Raw genomic sequence first — 23,250 nt, 5'->3', positions numbered from 1 at the left:
CGGTTGCCATGGCGGCGGCAGGCGACGGGAGGGGGCGCGCTCGAGCGTGCGTGCGTGCGTGCGTGCGGGTGCGCGGTGACGTCAGAGGGCGGGGCGCGCGGCCGGCTGCGTCAGCGCCTGGCGCCCGGCGGGGTCCGCACGGGGAAGGCGGCAGCGGGAGCGAGCGTAGGCGGGAGCGAGCGTGGGCGGGAGCGAGCGGAAGCGGGAGCGGGGCCGCGCGGGAACAAGGCGCGTGGCGGCGGCGGCGGCGGCGGCCGTCGTGGAGCCCGTCTCCCGGCCCCTCAGCGCCGGGCCAATCGGCGGCCGCGCCCGCCGCCAGCCGGCCAATCCCCGCGGGCGTCCGGGCAGGTGAGGCTCGCCGAGCGGGCGCAGCCAATCGGACGCGGGGCCCGCGCTCCGCCAATGAGGAGGCGCCGGGGGCCGCCGCCGCCAATCGGGAGCGGAGGCCCGGTCCGCGCCTTCGGGCCGTTCGAGCGGGCGGCCAATCCGGGCGGCGGGCCGCGGGCGGCTGGGGCCGGCGGCCAATCGGGAGGCGGCGCGGCGCGGCCGGGCGGCCAATCCGGGGCCGGCGTCCCGGGGAGGAGAGCCGGCCGGGCATGTCCTACAAGCCCATCGCCCCGGCGCCCGTCGCAGGCTCCGCCAGCGCCGGGACCCCGAATCCGAACCCAGGACCCGCAGGTCCGAACAGGCCTCCGCACGCGCACTCAGTCAATTGTACTTATTTAGTTTTTTAATGACATTTAGTAAGCGCTCACTATGTGCCAATATATGCTATATAATTGTACTTATTTAGTTTTTTAATGACATTTAGTAAGCGCTTACTATGTGCCACTATATGCTATATAATTGTGCTTATTTAGTTTTTTAATGACATTTAGTAAGCGCTCACTATGTGCCAATATATGCTATATAATTGTACTTATTTAGTTTTTTAATGACATTTAGTAAGCGCTTACTATGTGCCAATATATGCTATATAATTGTACTTATTTAGTTTTTTAATGACATTTAGTAAGCGCTCACTATGTGCCAATATATGCTATATAATTGTACTTATTTAGTTTTTTAATGACATTTAGTAAGCGCTTACTATGTGCCAATATATGCTATATATACTATATAGCACACTACATATATATATATATGCTGTCTATGCTATGTGTCTGTATATATGTGTGTTCATATTTATTACTCTATTTATTATTTATTTGTTTGTTTTACTCGTCCACACAGTCAGTCAGTCAATTGTACTTATTTAGTTTTTTAATGACATATTTATTAAGCGCTCACTATGTGCCAATATATGCTATATAATTGTGCTTATTTAGTTTTTTAATGACATTTAGTAAGCGCTTACTATGTGCCACTATATGCTATATAATTGTACTTATTTAGTTTTTTAATGACATTTATTAAGCGCTTACTATGTGCCAATATATGCTATATAATTGTACTTATTTAGTTTTTTAATGACATTTAGTAAGCGCTCACTATGTGCCAATATATGCTATATAATTGTACTTATTTAGTTTTTTAATGACATTTAGTAAGCGCTTACTATGTGCCAATATATGCTATATATACTATATAGCACACTACATATATATATATATGCTATCTCTACTATGTGTCTGTATATATGTGTGTTCATATTTATTACTCTATTTATTATTTATTTGTTTGTTTTACTCGTCCACACAGTCAGTCAATTGTACTTATTTAGTTTTTTAATGACATATTTATTAAGCGCTTACTATGTGCCAATATATGCTATATAATTGTACTTATTTAGTTTTTTAATGACATTTAGTAAGCGCTTACTATGTGCCACTATATGCTATATAATTGTACTTATTTAGTTTTTTAATGACATTTAGTAAGCGCTTACTATGTGCCAATATATGCTATATAATTGTTCTTATTTAGTTTTTTAATGACATTTAGTAAGCGCTTACTATGTGCCACTATATGCTATATAATTGTACTTATTTAGTTTTTTAATGACATTTAGTAAGCGCTCACTATGTGCCAATATATGCTATATAATTGTACTTATTTAGTTTTTTAATGACATTTAGTAAGCGCTTACTATGTGCCAATATATGCTATATAATTGTACTTATTTAGTTTTTTAATGACATTTAGTAAGCGCTTACTATGTGCCAATATATGCTATATATACTATATAGCACACTACATATATATATATATATATATGCTGTCTATGCTATGTGTCTGTATATATGTGTGTTCATATTTATTACTCTATTTATTATTTATTTGTTTGTTTTACTCGTCCACACAGTCAGTCAGTCAATTGTACTTATTTAGTTTTTTAATGACATATTTATTAAGCGCTTACTATGTGCCAATATATGCTATATAATTGTACTTATTTAGTTTTTTAATGACATTTAGTAAGCGCTTACTATGTGCCAATATATGCTATATAATTGTGCTTATTTAGTTTTTTAATGACATTTAGTAAGCGCTCACTATGTGCCACTATATGCTATATAATTGTACTTATTTAGTTTTTTAATGACATTTATTAAGCGCTTACTATGTGCCAATATATGCTATATATACTATATAGCACACTACATATATATATATATGCTATCTCTACTATGTGTCTGTATATATGTGTGTTCATATTTATTACTCTATTTATTATTTATTTGTTTGTTTTACTCGTCCACACAGTCAGTCAATTGTACTTATTTAGTTTTTTAATGACATATTTATTAAGTGCTTACTATGTGCCAATATATGCTATATAATTGTACTTATTTAGTTTTTTAATGACATTTAGTAAGCGCTTACTATGTGCCACTATATGCTATATAATTGTACTTATTTAGTTTTTTAATGACATTTAGTAAGCGCTTACTATGTGCCAATATATGCTATATAATTGTTCTTATTTAGTTTTTTAATGACATTTAGTAAGCGCTTACTATGTGCCAATATATGCTATATATACTATACTATATAGTACACTACATATATATATATACTATGTGTCTGTATATATGTATATATGTGTGTGCATATTTATTACTCATTTATTTGTTTTACTCGTCCTCAGTCAGTCAATTGTACTTATTTAGTTTTTTAATGACATTTAGTAAGCGCTTACTATGTGCCAATATATGCTACATAATTGTGCTTATTTAGTTTTTTAATGACATTTAGTAAGCGCTTACTATGTGCCAATATATGCTATATATACTACGCTATATAGCACACTACATATATATAATATCTATACTATGTATGTATATGTGTATATATGTGTGTGCATATTTATTACTCTATCATTTATTTATTTGTTTTACTCGTCCTCAGTCAGTCAATTGTACTTATTTAGTTTTTTAATGACATTTAGTAAGCGCTTACTATGTGCCAATATATGCTATATAATTGTACTTATTTATTTTTTTAATGACATTTATTAAGCGCTTACTATGTGCCAATATATGCTACATAATTGTACTTATTTAGTTTTTTAATGACATTTAGTAAGCGCTTACTATGTGCCAATATATGCTATGTATACTATACTATATAGTGCACTACATATATATATGTGTACTATCTATACTGTGTGTCTGTGTATATTCCTCCGCACACACACTCCGTCACTCAGTCGATTGTACTTATTTAGTTTTTTAATGACATTTAGCAAGCGCTTACTATGTGCCACTATATGCTATATAATTGTACTTATTTAGTTTTTTAATGACATTTATTAAGCGCTTACTATGTGCCAATATATGCTATATATACTATATAGTATACTATATAGCACACTACATATATATATATACTATCTATACTATGTGTCTGTATATATGTGTATTCATATTTATTGCTCTATTTATTATCTATTTATTTGTTTGTTTTACTCGTCCACACAGTCAATTGTACTTATTTTTTTAATGACATTTAGTAAGCGCTTACTATGTGCCAATATATGCTATATAATTGTACTTATTTAATTTTTTAATGACATTTAGTAAGCGCTTACTATGTGCTAATATATGCTATATATACTATATAGTACACTACATATATATATATACTATCTATACTATGTGTCTGTATATATGTGTGTTCATATTTATTGCTCTATTTATTATCTATTTATTTGTTTGTTTGTTTTACTCATCCACACAGGCAGTCAGTCAATTGTACTTATTTCTTTAATGACATTTAGTAAGTGCTTACTATGTGCCAATATATGCTACATAATTGTACTTATTTAGTTTTTTAATGACATTTAGTAAGCGCTTACTATGTGCCAATATATGCTAAATATACTATACTATATAGTACACTACATATATATGTATACTGTGTGTCTGTATATATGTATATATATGTGTGCGTATTTATTACTCATTTATTTGTTTTACTCGTCCACACAGTGTCAGTCAGTCAGTTGTACTTATTTATTTTTTTAATGACATTTATGAAGCGCTTACTATGTGCCAATATATGCTATATATACTATATAGAACACTACATGTGTATATATACTGTCTATGCTGTGTGTCTGTATATGTGTGTGTTCATATTTATTACTCTATTATTTATTTATTTGTTTGTTTGTTTTACTCGTCCACGCAGTCAGTCAATTGTACTTGTTTTTTAATGACATTTAGTAAGCGCTTACTATGTGCCAATATATGCTATATATACTATACTATATAGTGCGCTACATATATATATATGTGTGTACTATCTATACTGTGTGTCTGTGTATATTCCTCCGCGCACACACTCCGTCACTCAGTCGATTGTACTTATTTAGTTTTTTAATGACATTTAGCAAGCGCTTAGTATGTGCCAATATATGCTATATAATTGTACTTATTTAGTTTTTTAGTGACATTTAGTAAGCGCTTACTATGTGCCAATATATGCTATATATACTATATAGCACACTACATATATATACTATCTATACTATGTGTCTGTATATATGTGTGTTCATATTTATTACTCTATTTATTATTTATTTGTTTGTTTGTTTTACTCGTCCACACAGTCAGTCAGTCAATTGTACTTATTTAGTTTTTTAATGACATTTATTAAGCGCTTACTATGTGCCAATATATGCTATATATACTATACTATATAGTACACTACATATATATATACTATGTGTCTGTATATATGTATATATGTGTGTGCATATTTATTACTCTATTATTTATTTATTTGTTTTACTCGTCCTCAGTCAGTCAATTGTACTTATTTAGTTTTTTAATGACATTTATTAAGCGCTTACTATGTGCCAATATATGCTACATAATTGTACTTATTTAGTTTTTTAATGACATTTAGTAAGCGCTTACTATGTGCCAATATATGCTACATAATTGTACTTATTTAGTTTTTTAATGACATTTAGTAAGCGCTTACTATGTGCCAATATATGCTATATATACTATACTATATAGTACACTACATATATATGTATACTATGTGTCTGTATATATGTATATATATGTGTGCGTATTTATTACTCATTTATTTGTTTGTTTTACTCGTCCACACAGTGTCAGTCAGTCACTTGTACTTATTTTTTTAATGACATTTATGAAGCTTTTACTATGTGCCAATATATGCTTTATATACTATATAGTACACTACATATATATATATACACTATCTATACTGTGTCTGTATATATGTGTGTTCATATTTATTACTCTATTTATTATTTATTTGTTTGTTTTACTCGTCCACACAGTCAGTCAATTGTACTTATTTTTTTAATGACATTTAGTAAGCGCTTACTATGTGCCAATATATGCTATATAATTGTACTTATTTAGTTTTTTAATGACATTTAGTAAGCGCTTACTATGTGCCAATATATGCTATATATACTATATAGCACACTACATATATATATATATATATATATATATATACTATCTATACTATGTGTCTGTATATATGTGTGTTCATATTTATTACTCTATTTATTATTTATTTGTTTGTTTGTTTTACTCGTCCACACAGTCAGTCAGTCAATTGTACTTATTCAGTTTTTTAATGACATTTATTAAGCGCTTACTATGTGCCAATATATGCTATATATACTATACTATATAGTACACCATATATGTACTATCTATACTATGTGTGTGTATTTATGTATATATGTGTGTACATATTTATTACTCTATTATTTATTTTTTTGTTTTACTCGTCCTCAGTCAGTCAATTGTACTTATTTAGTTTTTTAATGACATTTATTAAGCGCTTACTATGTGCCACTATATGCTATATAATTGTACTTATTTAGTTTTTTAATGACATTTAGTAAGCGCTTACTATGTGCCACTATATGCTATATAATTGTACTTATTTAGTTTTTTAATGACATTTAGTAAGCGCTTACTATGTGCCAATATATGCTATATATACTACGCTATATAGCACACTACATATATATAATATCTATACTATGTATGTATATGTGTATATATGTGTGTGCATATTTATTACTCTATTATTTATTTATTTGTTTTACTCGTCCTCAGTCAGTCAATTGTACTTCTTTAGTTTTTTAATGACATTTAGTAAGCGCTTACTATGTGCCAATATATGCTATATATATTATACTATATAGCACACTACATATATATATATATATACTATCTGTACTATGTGTCTGTATATATGTGTGTGCATATTTATTACTCTATTATTTATTTGTTTGTTTTACTCGTCCACTCAGTCATTTGCACTTATTCTTTTAATGACATTTATTAAGCGCTTACTATGTGCCAATATATGCTATATATACTATACTATATAGCACACTACATATATATATGCTATCTATACTATGTGTCTGTATATATGTGTGTTCATATTTATTACTCTATTATTTATTTATTTGTTTGCTTGTTTTACTCGTCCACACAGTCAATTGTACTTATTTATTTTTTTAATGACATTTAGTAAGCGCTTACTATGTGCCAATATATGCTATATATACTATGCTATATAGTATACTATATATATGCTGTCTATACTTTGTGTCTGTATATATGTATACATGTGTGTGCATATTTATTACTCTATTATTTATTTATTTATTTGTTTGTTTTACTCGTCCACACAGTCAGTCAGTCAATTGTACTTATTTTTTTAATGACATTTGTTAAGCGCTTACTATGTGCCAATATATGCTATATAATTGTACTTATTTAGTTTTTTAATGACATTTACCAAGCGCTTACTATGTGCCAATATATGCTATATAATTGTACTTATTTAGTTTTTTAATGACATTTAGTAAGCGCTTACTATGTGCCACTATATGCTATATAATTGTACTTATTTAGTTTTTTAATGACATTTAGTAAGCGCTTACTACGTGCCAATATATGCTATATATACTATACTATATAGTACACTACATATATATATATACACTATGTGTCTGTATATATGTATATATATGTGTGCGTATTTATTACTCATTTATTTCTTTGTTTTACTCGTCCACACAGTGTCAGTCAGTCAATTGTACTTATTTTCTTAAATGACATTTGTGAAGCGCTTACTATGTGCCAATATATACTTTATATACTATATAGTACACTACATGTGTATATATATATATATATATATATATATATATATACTATCTATTCTATGTGTCTGTATATATGTGTGTTCATATTTATTACTCTATTTATTATTTATTTATTTGTTTGTTTTACTCTTCCACACAGTCAGTCAATTGTACTTATTTTTTTAATGACATTTAGTAAGCGCTTACTGTGTGCCACTATATGCTATATAATTGTACTTATTTAGTTTTTTAATGACATTTAGTAAGCGCTTACTATGTGCCAATATATGCTATATATACTATACTATATAGTACACTACATATATATATATATATATATATATATATATATATACTATGTCTGTATATATGTATATATATGTGTGCGTATTTATTACTCATATATTTATTTGTTTGTTTTACTCGTCCACACAGTGTCAGTCAGTCAGTTGTACTTATTTATTTTTTTAATGACATTTATTAAGCGCTTACTATGTGCCAATATATGCTATTTAATTGTACTTATTTAGTTTTTTAATGACATTTAGTAAGCGCTTACTATGTGCCAATATATGCTATATATACTATGCTATATAGCACACTACATATATATATATATATACTATCTATACTATGTATATGTGTGTGCATATTTATTACTCTATTATTTATTTATTTGTTTGTTTTAGTCGTCCTCAGTCAGTCAATTGTACTTATTTTTTTAATGACATTTAGTAAGCGCTTACTATGTGCCAATGTATGCTATATATACTATGCTATATAGCACACTACATATATATACGATCTATACTATGTGTCTGTATATGTGTATATATGTGTGTACATATTTATTACTCATTTATTTATTTATTTGTTTTAGTCGTCCACACAGTCAGTCAGTCAATTGTACTTATTTTTTTAATGACATTTAGTAAGCGCTTACTATGTGCCAATATATGCTATATATACTATACTCTATAGTACACTACATATATATATATACTATCTATACTATGTGTCTTTATATGTGTGTATATGTGTGTGCATACTTATTACTCTATTTATTATTTATTTATTTGTTTGTTTGTTTTGCTCATCCACACAGTGTCAGCCAGTCAATTGTACTTATTTATTTTTTTAATGACATTTATTAAGCGCTTACTATGTGCCAATATATGCTATATATACTATACTATATAGAACACTACATATATATATATACTATCTATACTATGTGTCTGTATATGTGTGTTCATATTTATTACTCTATTTATTATTTATTTATTTGTTTGTTTTACTCGTCCACGCAGTCAGTCAGTCAATTGTACTTGTTTTTTAATGACATTTAGTAAGCGCTTACTATGTGCCAATATATGCTATATATACTATACTATATAGTGCACTACATATATATATATGTACTATCTATACTGTGTGTCTGTGTATATTCCTCCGCACACACACTCCGTCACTCAGTCGATTGTACTTATTTAGTTTTTTAATGACATTTAGTAAGCGCTTACTATGTGCCAATATATGCTATATAGTTGTACTTATTTAGTTTTTTAATGACATTTAGTAAGCGCTTACTATGTGCCAATATATGCTATATATACTATATAGTGCACTACATATATATATATATATACACACATACTATCTATACTATGTGTCTGTATATATGTGTGTTCATATTTATTACTCTATTATTTATTTGTTTGTTTTACTCGTCCACACAGTCAGTCAGTCAATGTACTTATTTTTTTAATGACATTTAGTAAGCGCTTACTATGTGCCAATATATGCTATATAATTGTACTTATTTAGTTTTTTAATGACATTTAGTAAGCGCTTACTATGTGCCAATATATGCTATATATACTATACTGTATAGTACACTACATATATATATATATATATATACTATGTGTCTGTATATATGTATATATATGTGTGCGTATTTATTACTCATTTATTTGTTTGTTTTACTCGTCCACACAGTGTCAGTCAGTCAATTGTACTTATTTTTTTTAATGACATTTATGAAGCTTTTACTATGTGCCAATATATGCTTTATATACTATATAGTACACTACATATATATATATATATATATACACTATCTATACTGTGTCTGTATATATGTGTGTTTATATTTATTACTCTATTTATTATTTATTAATTTGTTTGTTTTACTCGTCCACACAGTCAGTCAGTCAATTGTACTTATTTTTTTAATGACATTTAGTAAGCTCTTACTATGTGCCAATATATGCTATATAATTGTACTTATTTATTTTTTTAATGACATTTATGAAGCGCTTACTATGTGCCAATATATGCTATATATACTATACTATATAGCACACTACATATATATATATATATATATTATCTATACTATGTGTCTGTATATGTGTGTTCATATTTATTACTCTATTTATTATTTATTTGTTTGTTTTACTCGTCCACACAGTCAATTGTACTTATTTTTTTAATGACATTTAGTAAGCGCTTACTATGTGCCAATATATGCTATATATACTATACTATATAGTACACTACATATATATATACTATCTATACTATGTGTCTTTATATGTGTGTATATGTGTGTGCATACTTATTACTCTATTTATTATTTATTTATTTGTTTGTTTGATTTGCTCGTCCACACAGTGTCAGCCAGTCAATTGTACTTATTTATTTTTTTAATGACATTTATTAAGCGCTTACTATATGCCAATATATGCTATATATACTATACTATATAGCACACTACATATATATATACTATCTATACTATGTGTCTGTATATATGTGTGTTCATATTTATTACTCTATTATTTATTTATTTGTTTGTTTTACTCGTCCACACAGTCAGTCAATTGTACTTATTTTTTTAATGACATTTAGTAAGCGCTTACTATGTGCCAATATATGCTATATATACTATACTATATAGTACACTACATATATATATACTACCTATACTATGTGTGTATGTATTTATTACTCTATTATTTATTTATTTATTTGTTTTACTTGTCCACACAGTCAGTTGTACTTATTTATTTTTTTAATGACATTTAGTAGGCAGTTACTATGTGCCAGTATATGCTATATATACTATACTATATAGCACACTGCATATATATATATTATCTATACTATGTGTCTGTATATATGTGTGCATATTTATTACTCTATTTATTATTTATTTATTTGTTTGTTTCACTCGTCCACACAGTCAGTCAGTCAATTGTACTTCTTTTTTAATGACATTTAGTAAGCGCTTCCTATGTGCCAATATATGCTATATATACTATACTATACAGTACACTACATATATATATACTATCTATACTATGTGTCTGTATTTATGTATATGTGTGTGTACATATTTATTACTCATTTATTTATTTATTTGTTTTGCTCGTCCACACAGTCAATTGTACTTAATTTTTTTAATGACGTTTATTAAGCTCTTATTATGTGCCAATATATGCTATATATACTATGCTATATAGTACACTACACACACACACACACATATATATACTATCTATACTATGTGTCTGTATATATGTATATATGTGTGCATATTTATTACTCTATTATTTATTTATTTATTTGTTTTACTTGTCCACACAGTCAGTCAATTGTACTTATTTATTTTTTTAATGACGTTTATTAAGCTCTTATTATGTGCCAATATATGCTATATATACTATGCTATATAGCACACTACATATATATACTATCTATACTATGTGTCTGTATATATGTATATATGTGTGTGCATATTTATTACTCTATTATTTATTTGTTTGTTTTACTCATCCACACAGTCAGTTGTACTTATTTATTTTTTTAATGACGTTTATTAAGCGCTTACTATGTGCCAATATATGCTATATATACTATACTATATAGTACACTGCATATATATATATGCTATCTATGCTATGTGTCTGTATATATGTGTGTACATATTTATTACTCTATTATTTATTTATTTGTTTGTTTTACTCGTCCACACAGAGTCAGTCAGTTGTACTTATTTATTTTTTTAATGACATTTATTAAGCGCTTACTGTGTGCCAATATATGCTATATATACTATACTATATAGCACACTACATATATATATGCTATCTATACTATGTGTCTGTATATATGTGTGTTCATATTTATTACTCTATTTATTATTTATTTATTTGTTTGTTTTACTCGTCCACACAGTCAGTCAATTGTACTTATTTATTTTTTTAATGACATTTAGTAAGCGCTTACTATGTGCCAATATATGCTATATATACTATACTATATAGTACACTACATATATATATATATACTATCTATACTATGTGTCTCTATTTATGTATATATGTGTGTACATGTTTATTACTCTATTATTTATTTATTTATTTATTTGTTTGTTTTGCTCGTCCACACAGTCAGTCAGTCAATCGTACTTATTTATTTTTTAATGACATTTGTTAAGCACTTACTATGTGCCAATCTATACTATATTTTCTACATAGTATACTGTATATATATATATATATATATATATATATATATATATATACTATCTATACTATATGCCTGCATATATGTTTGTACATATTTATTACTCTATTTATTTATTTTACTCGTCCACACAGTCAATTGTACTTATTTATTTTTTTAATGGCATTTATTAAGCGCTTACTATGTGCCAATATATACTATATTTTCTACATAGTATACTGTATATATATATATATATATATATATATATATATATATACTATCTATACTATATGCCTGCATATATGTTTGTACATATTTATTACTCTATTTATTTATTTTACTCGTCCACACAGTCAATTGTACTTATTTATTTTTTTAATGGCATTTATTAAGCGCTTACTATGTGCCAATATATACTATATATTCTATATAGTATACTATATATATACTATCTATACTATATGCCTGCATATATGTTTGTACATATTCATTACTCTATTTATTTATTTTACTCGTCCACACATTGTCAGTCAATTGTACTTATTTTTTTAACGACATTTATTAAGCGCTTACTATGTGCCTATATATGCTATACTATATAGTATACTATATATATACTATCTATACTATGTGTCTGTGTATATGTATATATATATGTGTGCATATTTATTACTCTATTTATTATTTATTTATTTGTTTGTTTTACTCGTCCACACAGTCAATTGTACTTATTTATTTTTTTAATGACATTTATTAAGCGCTTACTATGTACCAATATATGCTATACATACTATATTATATAGTACACTACATATATATATATATATACTATCTATACTATGTGTCTGTATATATGTATATATGTGTGTACATATTTATTACTCTATTATTTATTTGTTTGTTTTACTCGTCCACAGTCAGTCAGTCAATTGTATTTATTTTTTTAATGACATTTATTAAGCGCTTACTATGTGCCAAAATATGCTATATATACTATACTATATAGTACACTGCATATATGCGTATACTATCTATACTATGTGTCTGTGTATATGTATATATGTGTGTGCATATTTATTACTCTGTTATTTATTTGTTTGTTTTACTCGTCCACACAGTCAGTCAATTGTACTTATTTATTTTTTAAATGACATTTATTAAGCACTTACTATTTGCCAATATATGCTATATATACTATGCTATATAGCACACTACATATATATATATATATCACCGGGACCCCGAACCCCATCCCTGCAGGTCCGATCATTCCTCCGCACACACACTCACTCCGTCACTCACTCAGTCAATTGTACTTATTTAGTTTTTTAATGACATTTAGTAAGCGCTTACTATGTGCCAATATATGCTATATAATTGTACTTATTTAGTTTTTTAATGACATTTAGTAAGCGCTTACTATGTGCCAATATATGCTATATATACTATACTATATAGTGCACTACATATATATACTATCTATACTATGTGTCTGTATATATGTGTGTACATATTTATTACTCTATTATTTATTTATTTGTTTTACTCGTCCACACAGTCAATTGTACTTATTTTTTTAATTACATTTATTAAGCGCTTACTATGTGCCAATATATGCTATATATACTATACTATATAGTACACTACATATATATATGCTATCTATACTATGTGTCTGTTTATATGTATATATGTGTGTACATATTTATTACTCTATTATTTATTTATTTGTTTGTTTTACTCGTCCACACAGTCAGTCGGTCAGTCAATTGTACTTATTTTTTTAATGACATTTACAATACATACTGTATATGCTATACTATACAGTATACTGTATGTATATGTATATACTATCTATACTATGTGCCTGTATATATGTTTGTACATATTTATTACTCTATTTATTTATTTTACTCGTCCACAGTCAGTCAATTGTACTTATTTATTTTTTTATGACATTTATTAAGCGCTTGCTATGTGCCAATATATGCTATATATACTATACTATATAGTATACTATATATATACTATCTATACTATGTGTCTGTGTATATGTATATGTGTGTGTACATATTTATTACTCTATTGTTTATTTGTTTGTTTTACTCGTCCACACAGTCAGTCAATTGTACTTATTTATTTTTTATGACCTTTATTAAGCGCTTACTATGTGCCAATATATACTAGATATACTATACTATATATACATACATACATACATATATATATATATATACACATACATACATACTATGTGCCTGTATATATGTTTGGACATATTTGTTACTTTATTCATTCATTCATTCATTCATTTATTTATTTATTTTGCTCGTCCACACAGTCAGTCAATCGTACTTATTTATTCTTTTAATGACATTTATTAAGCGCTTACTATGTGCCAATATATACTGTATATACTATACTATATAGTAGACCATATGTATATGTATATACTATGTATACTATGTGCCTGTATATATGTTTGTACGTATTTATTACTCTATTCATTTTACTCGTCCACAGTCAGTCAGTCAGTTGTACTTAGTTTTTTAATGACATTTAGTAAGCGCTTACTATGTGCCAATATATACTAGATATACTATACTATATAGTATACTATATATATATACTATGTGTCTGTATATATGTATGTATTTGTACATATTTATTACTTTATTTACGTATTTATTTATTTTACTCGTCCACACAGTCAGTCAATTGTATTTATTTATTTTTTAATGACATTTATTAAGCGCTTACTATGTGCCAATATATACTATATATACTATACTATATAGTATATATACTATCTATGCTATGTGCCTATATATGTGTATATGTGTTTGTGCATATTCATTACTCTATTTATTTATTTATTTTTTTAAATGACATTTATTAAGCGCTTACTATGTGCCAATATATGCTATATATACTATACTATATAGTATACTATATACATACTATCTATGCTATGGGCCTGTATATGTCTATATGTGTTTGTGCATATTCATCACTATTTATTTATTTATTTATTTTGCTCGTCCACACAGTCAATTGCACTTATTTATTTTTTTATGACATTTAAGCGCTTCCTATGTGCCAATATATACTATATATACTATACTATATAGTATACTATATACATGCTATGTGCCTGTATATATGTATATGTTTGTACATATTTATTACTCTATTTATTATTTATTTATTTATTTGTTTGTTTTACTCGTCCACAGTCAGTCAATTGTACTTATTTATTTTTTTAATGACATTTAGTAAGTGCTTACTATGTGCCAATATATACTATATATACTATACTATATAGTGTACTATATATATGTGTGTGTGTGTGTACTATCTATGCTATGTGTCTGTATATATGTTTGTGCATATTTATTACTCTATTTATTTTACTCATCCACACAGTCAATTGTACTTGTTTATTTTTAATGACATTTATTAAGCGCTTACTATGTGCCAATATATACTATATAGTATACTAAATATATATACTATCTATACTATGTGCCTGTATAGATGTATATATGTTTGTACATATCGTCCACACAGTCAGTCAATTGTACTTATTTATTTTTTTATGACAATTATTAAGCGCTTACTATGTGCCAATATATACTATATATGCTGTACTATATAGTATACTATATATATATATATATATAAAGTATCTATATACTATATGCCTGTATATATGTTTGTACATATTTATTACTTTTTTCATTTATTTATTTATTTATTTATTTACTTCCTTATGTATTTATTTATTTATTTTGCTCGTCCACACAGTCAGTCAATTGTCCTTACTTATTTTTTTATGACATTTATTAAGCGCTTACTATGTGCCAATATATACTAGATGTACTATACTATGTAGTACACTATATATATATACTATCTATACTATGTGCCTGTATATATGTATATATGTTTGTACATATTCATTGCTTTATTTATTTATTTATTTGTTTGTTTGTTTATAAAGTCGTGGGACTCACAGTCTTAATCCCCATTTTACGGATGAGGTAACTGAGAATAATAATAATGACGGCATTTATTAAGTGCGTACTATGTGCCAAGCACTGTTCTAAGCGCAGAAGAGGTTACAAGGTGACCAGGTGGTCCCACAGGGGGCTAACGGTCTTAACCCCCATTTTATGGATGAGGTAACCGAGAATAATAATAATAATAATGATAATAGTGATGGTATTTATTAAGCGCTTACTATATGCCAAGCACTGTTCTAAGCGCTGGGGAGGTTACAAGCTGATCAGGTTGTCCCATGGGGGGCACACAGTCTTAACCCCCATTTTGCAGATGAGGTAACCGAGAATAATAATAATAATAATAATAATGGCATTTATTAAGCACTTACTATGTGCAAAGCACTGTTCTCAGCACTGGGGAGGTTACAAAGTGATCAGGTTGTCCCATGGGGGGCTCACAGTCTTAACCTCCATTTAGCAGATGAGGTAACTGAGAATAATAATAATAATGACATTTATTAAGCGCTTACTATGTGCAAAGCACTGTTCTCAGCACTGGGGAGGTTACAAGGTGATCAGGTTGTCCCATGGGGGGCTCACAGAACCCCCATTTAGCAGATGAGGTAACTGAGAATAATAATAATAATGGCATTTATTAAGCGCTTACTATGTGCAAAGCAATGTTCTCAGCACTGGGGAGGTTACAAGGTGCTCAGGTTATCCCACGGGGGGCTCACAGTCTTCATCCCCATTTTACAGATGAGGTCACTGAGGCCCAGAAAAGTGAAGTGACTTGCCCAGAGTCACCCAGCTGACAATTGGCGGAGCCGGGGTTTGAACCCCTGACCTCTGACTCCAAAGCCCGGGCTCTTTCCACTGAGCCACGCTGCTCCTCGGAGGTCATGGGTTCCAATCCTGGCTCTGCCCCTTGTTCAGCTGGGTGACTTTGGGCAAGTCACTTCGCTTCTCTGGGCCTCAGTTCCCTCATCTGTCAAGTGGGGATGAAGACTGCGAGCCCCACGCGGGACAGCCTGATCACCTTGTATCCCCCCCAGCGCTTAGAACAGTGCTTTCCCCCCCGCACATCCACCAAGCTCGCTCTCTTCCTCCCTTCAAAGCCCTCCTGAGAGCTCACCTCCTCCAGGAGGCCTTCCCGGACTGAGCCCCCTTTTTTCTCTCCTCATATATGTTTGTACATATTTATTACTCAGTTTATTTATTTATTTATTTTACTTGTACGTATCTATTCTATTTGTTTTATTTTGTTAGTATGTTTGGTTTTGTTCTCTGTCTCCCCCTTTTAGACTGTGAGCCCACCGTTGGGTAGGGACTGTCTCTCTATGTTGCCAACTTGGACTTCCCAAGCGCTTAGTACAGTGCTCTGCACATAGTAAGCACTCAATAAATGACTGATGATGATGATGATCCCCCCCGCCCTACCTCCTTCCCCTCCCCGCAGCCCCTGTATAGATGTTTGTACAGATTTATTACTCTATTTATTTTACTTGTGCATATTTACTATTCTATTAATTTTGTTAATACTGTGCATCTAGCTTTATTTTTATTTATTCTGATGACCTGACACCCGTCCACATGTTTTGTTTTGCTGTCTGTCTCCCCATTCTAGACTGGGAGCCCGTTGTTGGGTAGGGACCGGCTCCGTATGTTGCCGACTTGGACTTCCCAGCAGCGTGGCTCAGTGGAAAGAGCCCGGGCTTTGGAGTCAGAGGTCATGGGTTCAAATCCCGGCTCCACCAGTTGTCAGCTGTGTGACTTTGGGCAAGTCACTTAACTTCTCTGGGCCTCAGTCGCCTCATCTGCAAAATGGGGATTAAGACTGTAAGCCCCCGTGGGACAATCTGATCACCGTGTAACCTCCCCAGTGCTTAGAACAGTGCTTTGTACGTAGTAAGCGCTTAACAAATGCCATAATTATTATTATTATTATTATTAAATGGCAGGGTTGATCTCCCCGTTCTAGACTGTGAGCCCACTGTTGGGTAGGGACCGTCTCTATATGTTGCCAACTTGTACTTCCCAAACGCTTAGTCCAGTGCTCTGCACACAGTAAGTGCTCAATAAATATGATTGGTTGATTGATTGATTAATTGAAGAGGCCATGTGCTGGATATTCATTCATTCATTCATTCAGTTGTATTTATTGAGCACTTACTGTACTAAGTGCTTGGAAAGTACAGTATAATCGATCAATCAATCAATCGTATTTATTGAGCGCTTACTGTGTGCAGAGCACTGGACTAAGCGCTTGGGAAGTCCAAGTTGGCAACATATAGAGACAGTCCCTACCCAACAGCGGGCTCACAGTCTACAAGGGGGGAAACAGAGAACAAAACCAAACATACTAACAAAATAAAATAAATAGAATAGATAATAAAATAAATAGAATACTTTATTCTATTCTAATAGAGTAGAATATAGCGATAGAGACAATCAATCAATCAATCGTATTTATTGAGCGCTTACTGTGTGCAGAGCACTGGACTAAGCGCTTGGGAAGTCCAAGTGGGCAACATATAGAGACGGTCCCTACCCAACAGTGGGCTCACAGACCCGAGGGGGGGGAGATGGACATTAAAACAAGTAAACAGGCATCAATAGAAATAAGTAATCAATCAATCAATCAATCGTATTTATTGAGCGCTTACTGTGTGCAGAGCACTGGACTAAGCGCTTGGGAAGTACAAGTTGGCAACATCTAGAGACAGTCCCTACCCAACAGTGGGCTCACAGTCTAAAAGGGGGAGACAGAGAACAAAACCAAACATACTAACAAAATAAAATAAATAGAATAGCTATGTACAGGTAAAATAAATAAATAAGTACAAACATATATACATATATACAGGTGAATTCATTCAGTTGTATTTATTGAGCATTCATTCATTCATTCATTCGTATTTATTGAGCGCTTACTGTGTGCAGAGCACTGTACTAAGTGCTTGGGAAGTACAAGTTGGCAACATCTAGAGACGGCCCCTACCCAACAGTGAGCTCACAGTCCATTCATTCATTCATTCATTCGCATTTATTGGCGCTTACTGTGTGCAGAGCACGGGACTAAGCGCTTGGGAAGTCCAAGCTGGCAACATAGAGAGACGGTCCCTACCCAACAGTGGGCTCACAGTCTATTCTGTGCTCAGCGCTTAGAACAGTGCTCAGCACTTAGAACAGTGCTTTGCACATAGTAAGCGCTTAATAAATGCCATTATTATTATTCTGGAAAGTACAATATAGCGACAGAGACAATCCCTGCCCACAGTGGGCTTACAGACCGGGGCGGGGAGACAGACATTAAAACAAGTAAACAGGCATCAATAGAAATAAGTAGAATTATAGATGTATATATATATATATATATATATATATATATATATATATATATATATTCCCTTCAAGGCCCTGCTGAGAGCTCACCTCCTCCAGGAGGCCTTCCCAGACTGAGCCCCTTCCTTCCTCTCCTCCTTGCCCTCCTCTCCATCCCCCCCATCTTACCTCCTTCCCTTCCCCACAGCACCTGTCTAGATGTATATATGTTTGTACATATTTTTTACTCTATTTATTTATTTTATTTGTACATATCTATTCTATTTATTTTATTAGTATGTTTGGTTTTGTTCTCTATCTCCCCCTTTTAGACTGTGAGCCCACCGTCGGGTAGGGGCTGTCTCTAGATGTTGCCGACTTGTACTTCCCAAGCGCTTAGTCCAGTGCTGTGCACAGAGTAAGCGCTCAATAAATACGACTGATGATGATGATGACAGAGACAGTCCCTGCCCACAGTGGGCTTACAGACCGGGGGGGGGGGAGACAGACATTAAAACAAGTAAACAGGCATCAATAGAAATAAGTAGAATTATAGACGTATACATATATATATGTGGGGTGGAGGGGGAGAGCAAAGGGAGCGAGTTGAGGTGACGCAGAAGGGAGGCCCCCCTCCAGCTCCACAAAATTGCCAAGATCCGCCCTTTCCTCTCCATCCAAACTGCTCCCCTGCTCATTCAAGCTCTCACCCTATCCCGTCTGGACTACTGCACCAGCCTTGTCTCTGATCTCCCATCCTCGTGTCTCTCCCCACTTCAATCCATCCTTCACGCCGCTGCCCGGATTGTCTTTGTCCAGAAACACTCTGGGCATGTTACTCCCCTCCTCAAAAATCTCCAGTGGCTACCAATCAATCTGCGCATCGGGCCGAAACTCCTCACCCTGGGCTTCAAGGCTGTCCATCACCTCGCCCCCTCCTACCTCACCTCCCTTCTCTCCTTCTACAGCCCAGCCCGCAACCTCCGCTCCTCCGCCGCTAATCCCCTCCCCGTTAGGCCTCGTTCTCGCCTGTCCCGCCATCGACCCCCGGCCCACGTCCTCCCCCGGGCCCGGAATGCCCCCAATCCCTCTGCCCCTCCGCCAAGCTCGCTCTCTTCCTCCCTTCAAGGCCCTGCTGAGAGCTCACCTCCTCCAGGAGGCCTTCCCACACTGAGCCCCTTCCCTCCTCTCCCCCTCGTCCCCCATCCATCCCCCCCATCTTACCTCCTTCCCTTCCCCACACCACCTGTATATACGTATATATGGTTGTACATATTTATTACTCTATTTATTTATTTATTTTACTTGTACATTTCTATCCTATTTATTTTATTTTGTTGGTATGTTTGGCTCTGTTCTCTGTCTCCCCCTTTTAGACTGTGAGCCCACTGTTGGGTAGGGACTCTCTCTCTATGTTGCCAATTTGTCCTTCCCAAGCGCTTAGTACAGTGCTCTGCACATAGTAAGCGCTCAATAAATACGATTGATTGATTGATTGATCCCGGGGTCCCCGCCTCCGCCCGCGCTGCCGACTGACCCCCCCCCCTCCCGTTCTCTCCGACAGCCACGAACGTCCCGTCGCCGTCCGGCTCGGCCCCGGGGACCGCCGCCGCCTTCCGTCCGCTGTTCAATGACTTCGGGCCGCCCTCCATGGGCTACGTGCAGGTGAGCCCGTGGGGCCCGGCGGGGGCTGGGGGCGGCCGGGGGCCCGGGGGGCCCACCCATCCCATCCCCCCGCCCGGCGGGCGTCTGTCACGCAGGCGATGAAGCCGCCCGGCGCCCAGGGGTCCCAGAGCACCTACACGGACCTGCTGTCCGTCATCGAGGAGATGGGCAAGGAGGTCCGGCCCACCTACGCCGGCAGCAAAAGCGCCATGGAGCGACTCAAGCGAGGTGCGTCCTCCGGGCCTTGGGGGACCGGGGGGGTCCGGTCCCCGCGGGGGACCGCGGTCGTCTCCCCGGCCCTCGCCAACGACGGTCACCCCAGCTCTCAATCAATCAATCAATCGTATTTATTGAGTGCGTACTATGTGCACAATATGGTTGTACATATTTATTCCTCTATTTATTTTACTTGTACATATCTTATGGTTGTACATATTTATTCTTCTATTTAATTTACTTCTACATATCTATCCTATTGATTTTACTTTGCTGGTATGTTTGGTTCTGTTCTCTGTCTCCCCCTTTTAGACCGGGAGCCCGCTGTTGGGTAGGGACCGTCTCTATGTGTTGCCAGTTTGGACTTCCCAAGCGCTTAGCGCGGTGCTCTGCACAGAGTAAGCGCTCAATAAATACGATTGATTGATTGGTATGTTTGGTTTTGTTCTCTGTCTCCCCCTTTTAGACCGGGAGCCCGCTGTTGGGTAGGGACCGTCTCTATGTGTTGCCAGTTTGGACTTCCCAAGCGCTTAGCGCGGTGCTCTGCACAGAGTAAGCGCTCAATAAATACAATTGATTGATTGATAGGGACCGTCTCTATGTGTTGCCAATTTGGACTTCCCAAGCGCTTAGCGCGGTGCTCTGCACAGAGTAAGCGCTCAATAAATACGATTGATTGATTGATTGATAGGGACCGTCTCTATGTGTTGCCAATTTGGACTTCCCAAGCGCTTAGCGCAGTGCTCTGCACAGAGTAAGCGCTCAATAAATACGATTGATGATGATGATGCAGAGCGCTGGACTAAGCGCTGGGGAAGTACAAATTGGCAACGTAGAGAGACGGTCCCTACCCAACAGCGGGCTCACAGTCTAAAAGGGGGAGACAGAGAACAAAACCAAACATACTAACAAAATAAAATAAAGAGGATAGATATGGACAAGTAAAATAAATAGAGTAATAAATCCGTACAAACATATATACAGGTGCTGTGGGGAAGGGAAGGAGGTAAGATGGGGGGGATGGAGAGGGGGGCGAGGGGGAGAGGAAGGAAGGGGCTCAGTCTGGGAAGGCCTCCTGGAGGAGGCCTCCCGTTTGTCCCTCCCGCCCCTGACGTCTCCCGATTGCTCCCCGCAGGTATCATCCACGCCCGGGCACTGGTCCGAGAGTGTCTGGCAGAGACAGAGCGAAACGCCCGCACGTAACAGCTAGCGGCCGTCCCCCCCCCCCCGTCCGACCTCGCCCCTCCACCCCCGGACCGGTCCATCCACGGCCGGAGAAGCGCTCAAATCCCCCCCGGCGGAGCATCCTCGGCCAATGGCCGGGGGCTACTCAGGCCCCTCTCCCGCCCTCCTCCATCGCACCCCTTCCCTCAGCTCCCCGTTGACTCCTCACCCCCAACGGCTGGGCCTTGGCACCTCTTTTCTCAGCGTCTTTTACTAAATTGTTCTTTTTCTATGAGCCAATAAAGGAAGCTTTGGAGTTGTGCCGTGTCCCTGGGCGCGTGGGCGGGCTGCATCTGGGGAGCCCTGCTGCTCCGGGGGACGGGACGTTAAGCGTGTGACTCCAACGGGGGCGGCGGATGGCGGGGGGTGGGGGGGGGCTCTCCCGGCTCCTTATCGATAAGAATGATGAAAGCGGTGTTTGTTCATGACGATCGTAATCATCACGGTATTTGTTAATCGATCGTATTTGTTGAGCGCTTACTTTGTGCAGAGCACTGGACTAAGCGCTTGGGAAGTCCAAGTCGGCAACATCTAGAGACGGTCCCTAACCAACAGTGGGCTCACAGTCTAGAAGGGGGAGACAGAACCAAACCAAACATGCTAACAAAATAAATAGAATAGATATGTACAAGTAAAATAAATAAATAGAGTAATAGTTATCGATAAGAATGATAAAAGCGGTGTTTGTTAATG

General features: G+C 34.7%; 1 protein-coding gene across 2 annotated transcripts; it reads left to right on the top strand.

The window, feature by feature from the left end:
* Positions 1-305: 305 nt before the first annotated feature.
* On the top strand, positions 306-22,818 carry CDK2AP2 (cyclin dependent kinase 2 associated protein 2). 2 transcript variants are annotated; one of them, XM_038764840.1, is made up of 4 exons: positions 306-348; positions 21,017-21,117; positions 21,213-21,345; positions 22,469-22,818. In XM_038764840.1, the coding sequence occupies exons 2-4, from the start codon at positions 21,103-21,105 to the stop codon at positions 22,534-22,536; spliced, it is 216 nt and encodes a 71-aa protein (XP_038620768.1). In that variant the 5' UTR covers positions 306-348; positions 21,017-21,102; the 3' UTR covers positions 22,537-22,818. The 2 variants fall into 2 exon arrangements, with proteins under 2 accessions (XP_038620768.1, XP_038620767.1); XM_038764839.1 differs by lacking the exon at positions 306-348 and adding an exon at positions 575-678.
* Positions 22,819-23,250: the final 432 nt, after the last annotated feature.

This window comes from Tachyglossus aculeatus, chromosome 22 (assembly GCF_015852505.1).
Source record: "Tachyglossus aculeatus isolate mTacAcu1 chromosome 22, mTacAcu1.pri, whole genome shotgun sequence".
NCBI classification, from domain to species: domain Eukaryota; kingdom Metazoa; phylum Chordata; class Mammalia; order Monotremata; family Tachyglossidae; genus Tachyglossus; species Tachyglossus aculeatus.
This window is presented reverse-complemented; position numbering and strand designations above follow the sequence as displayed.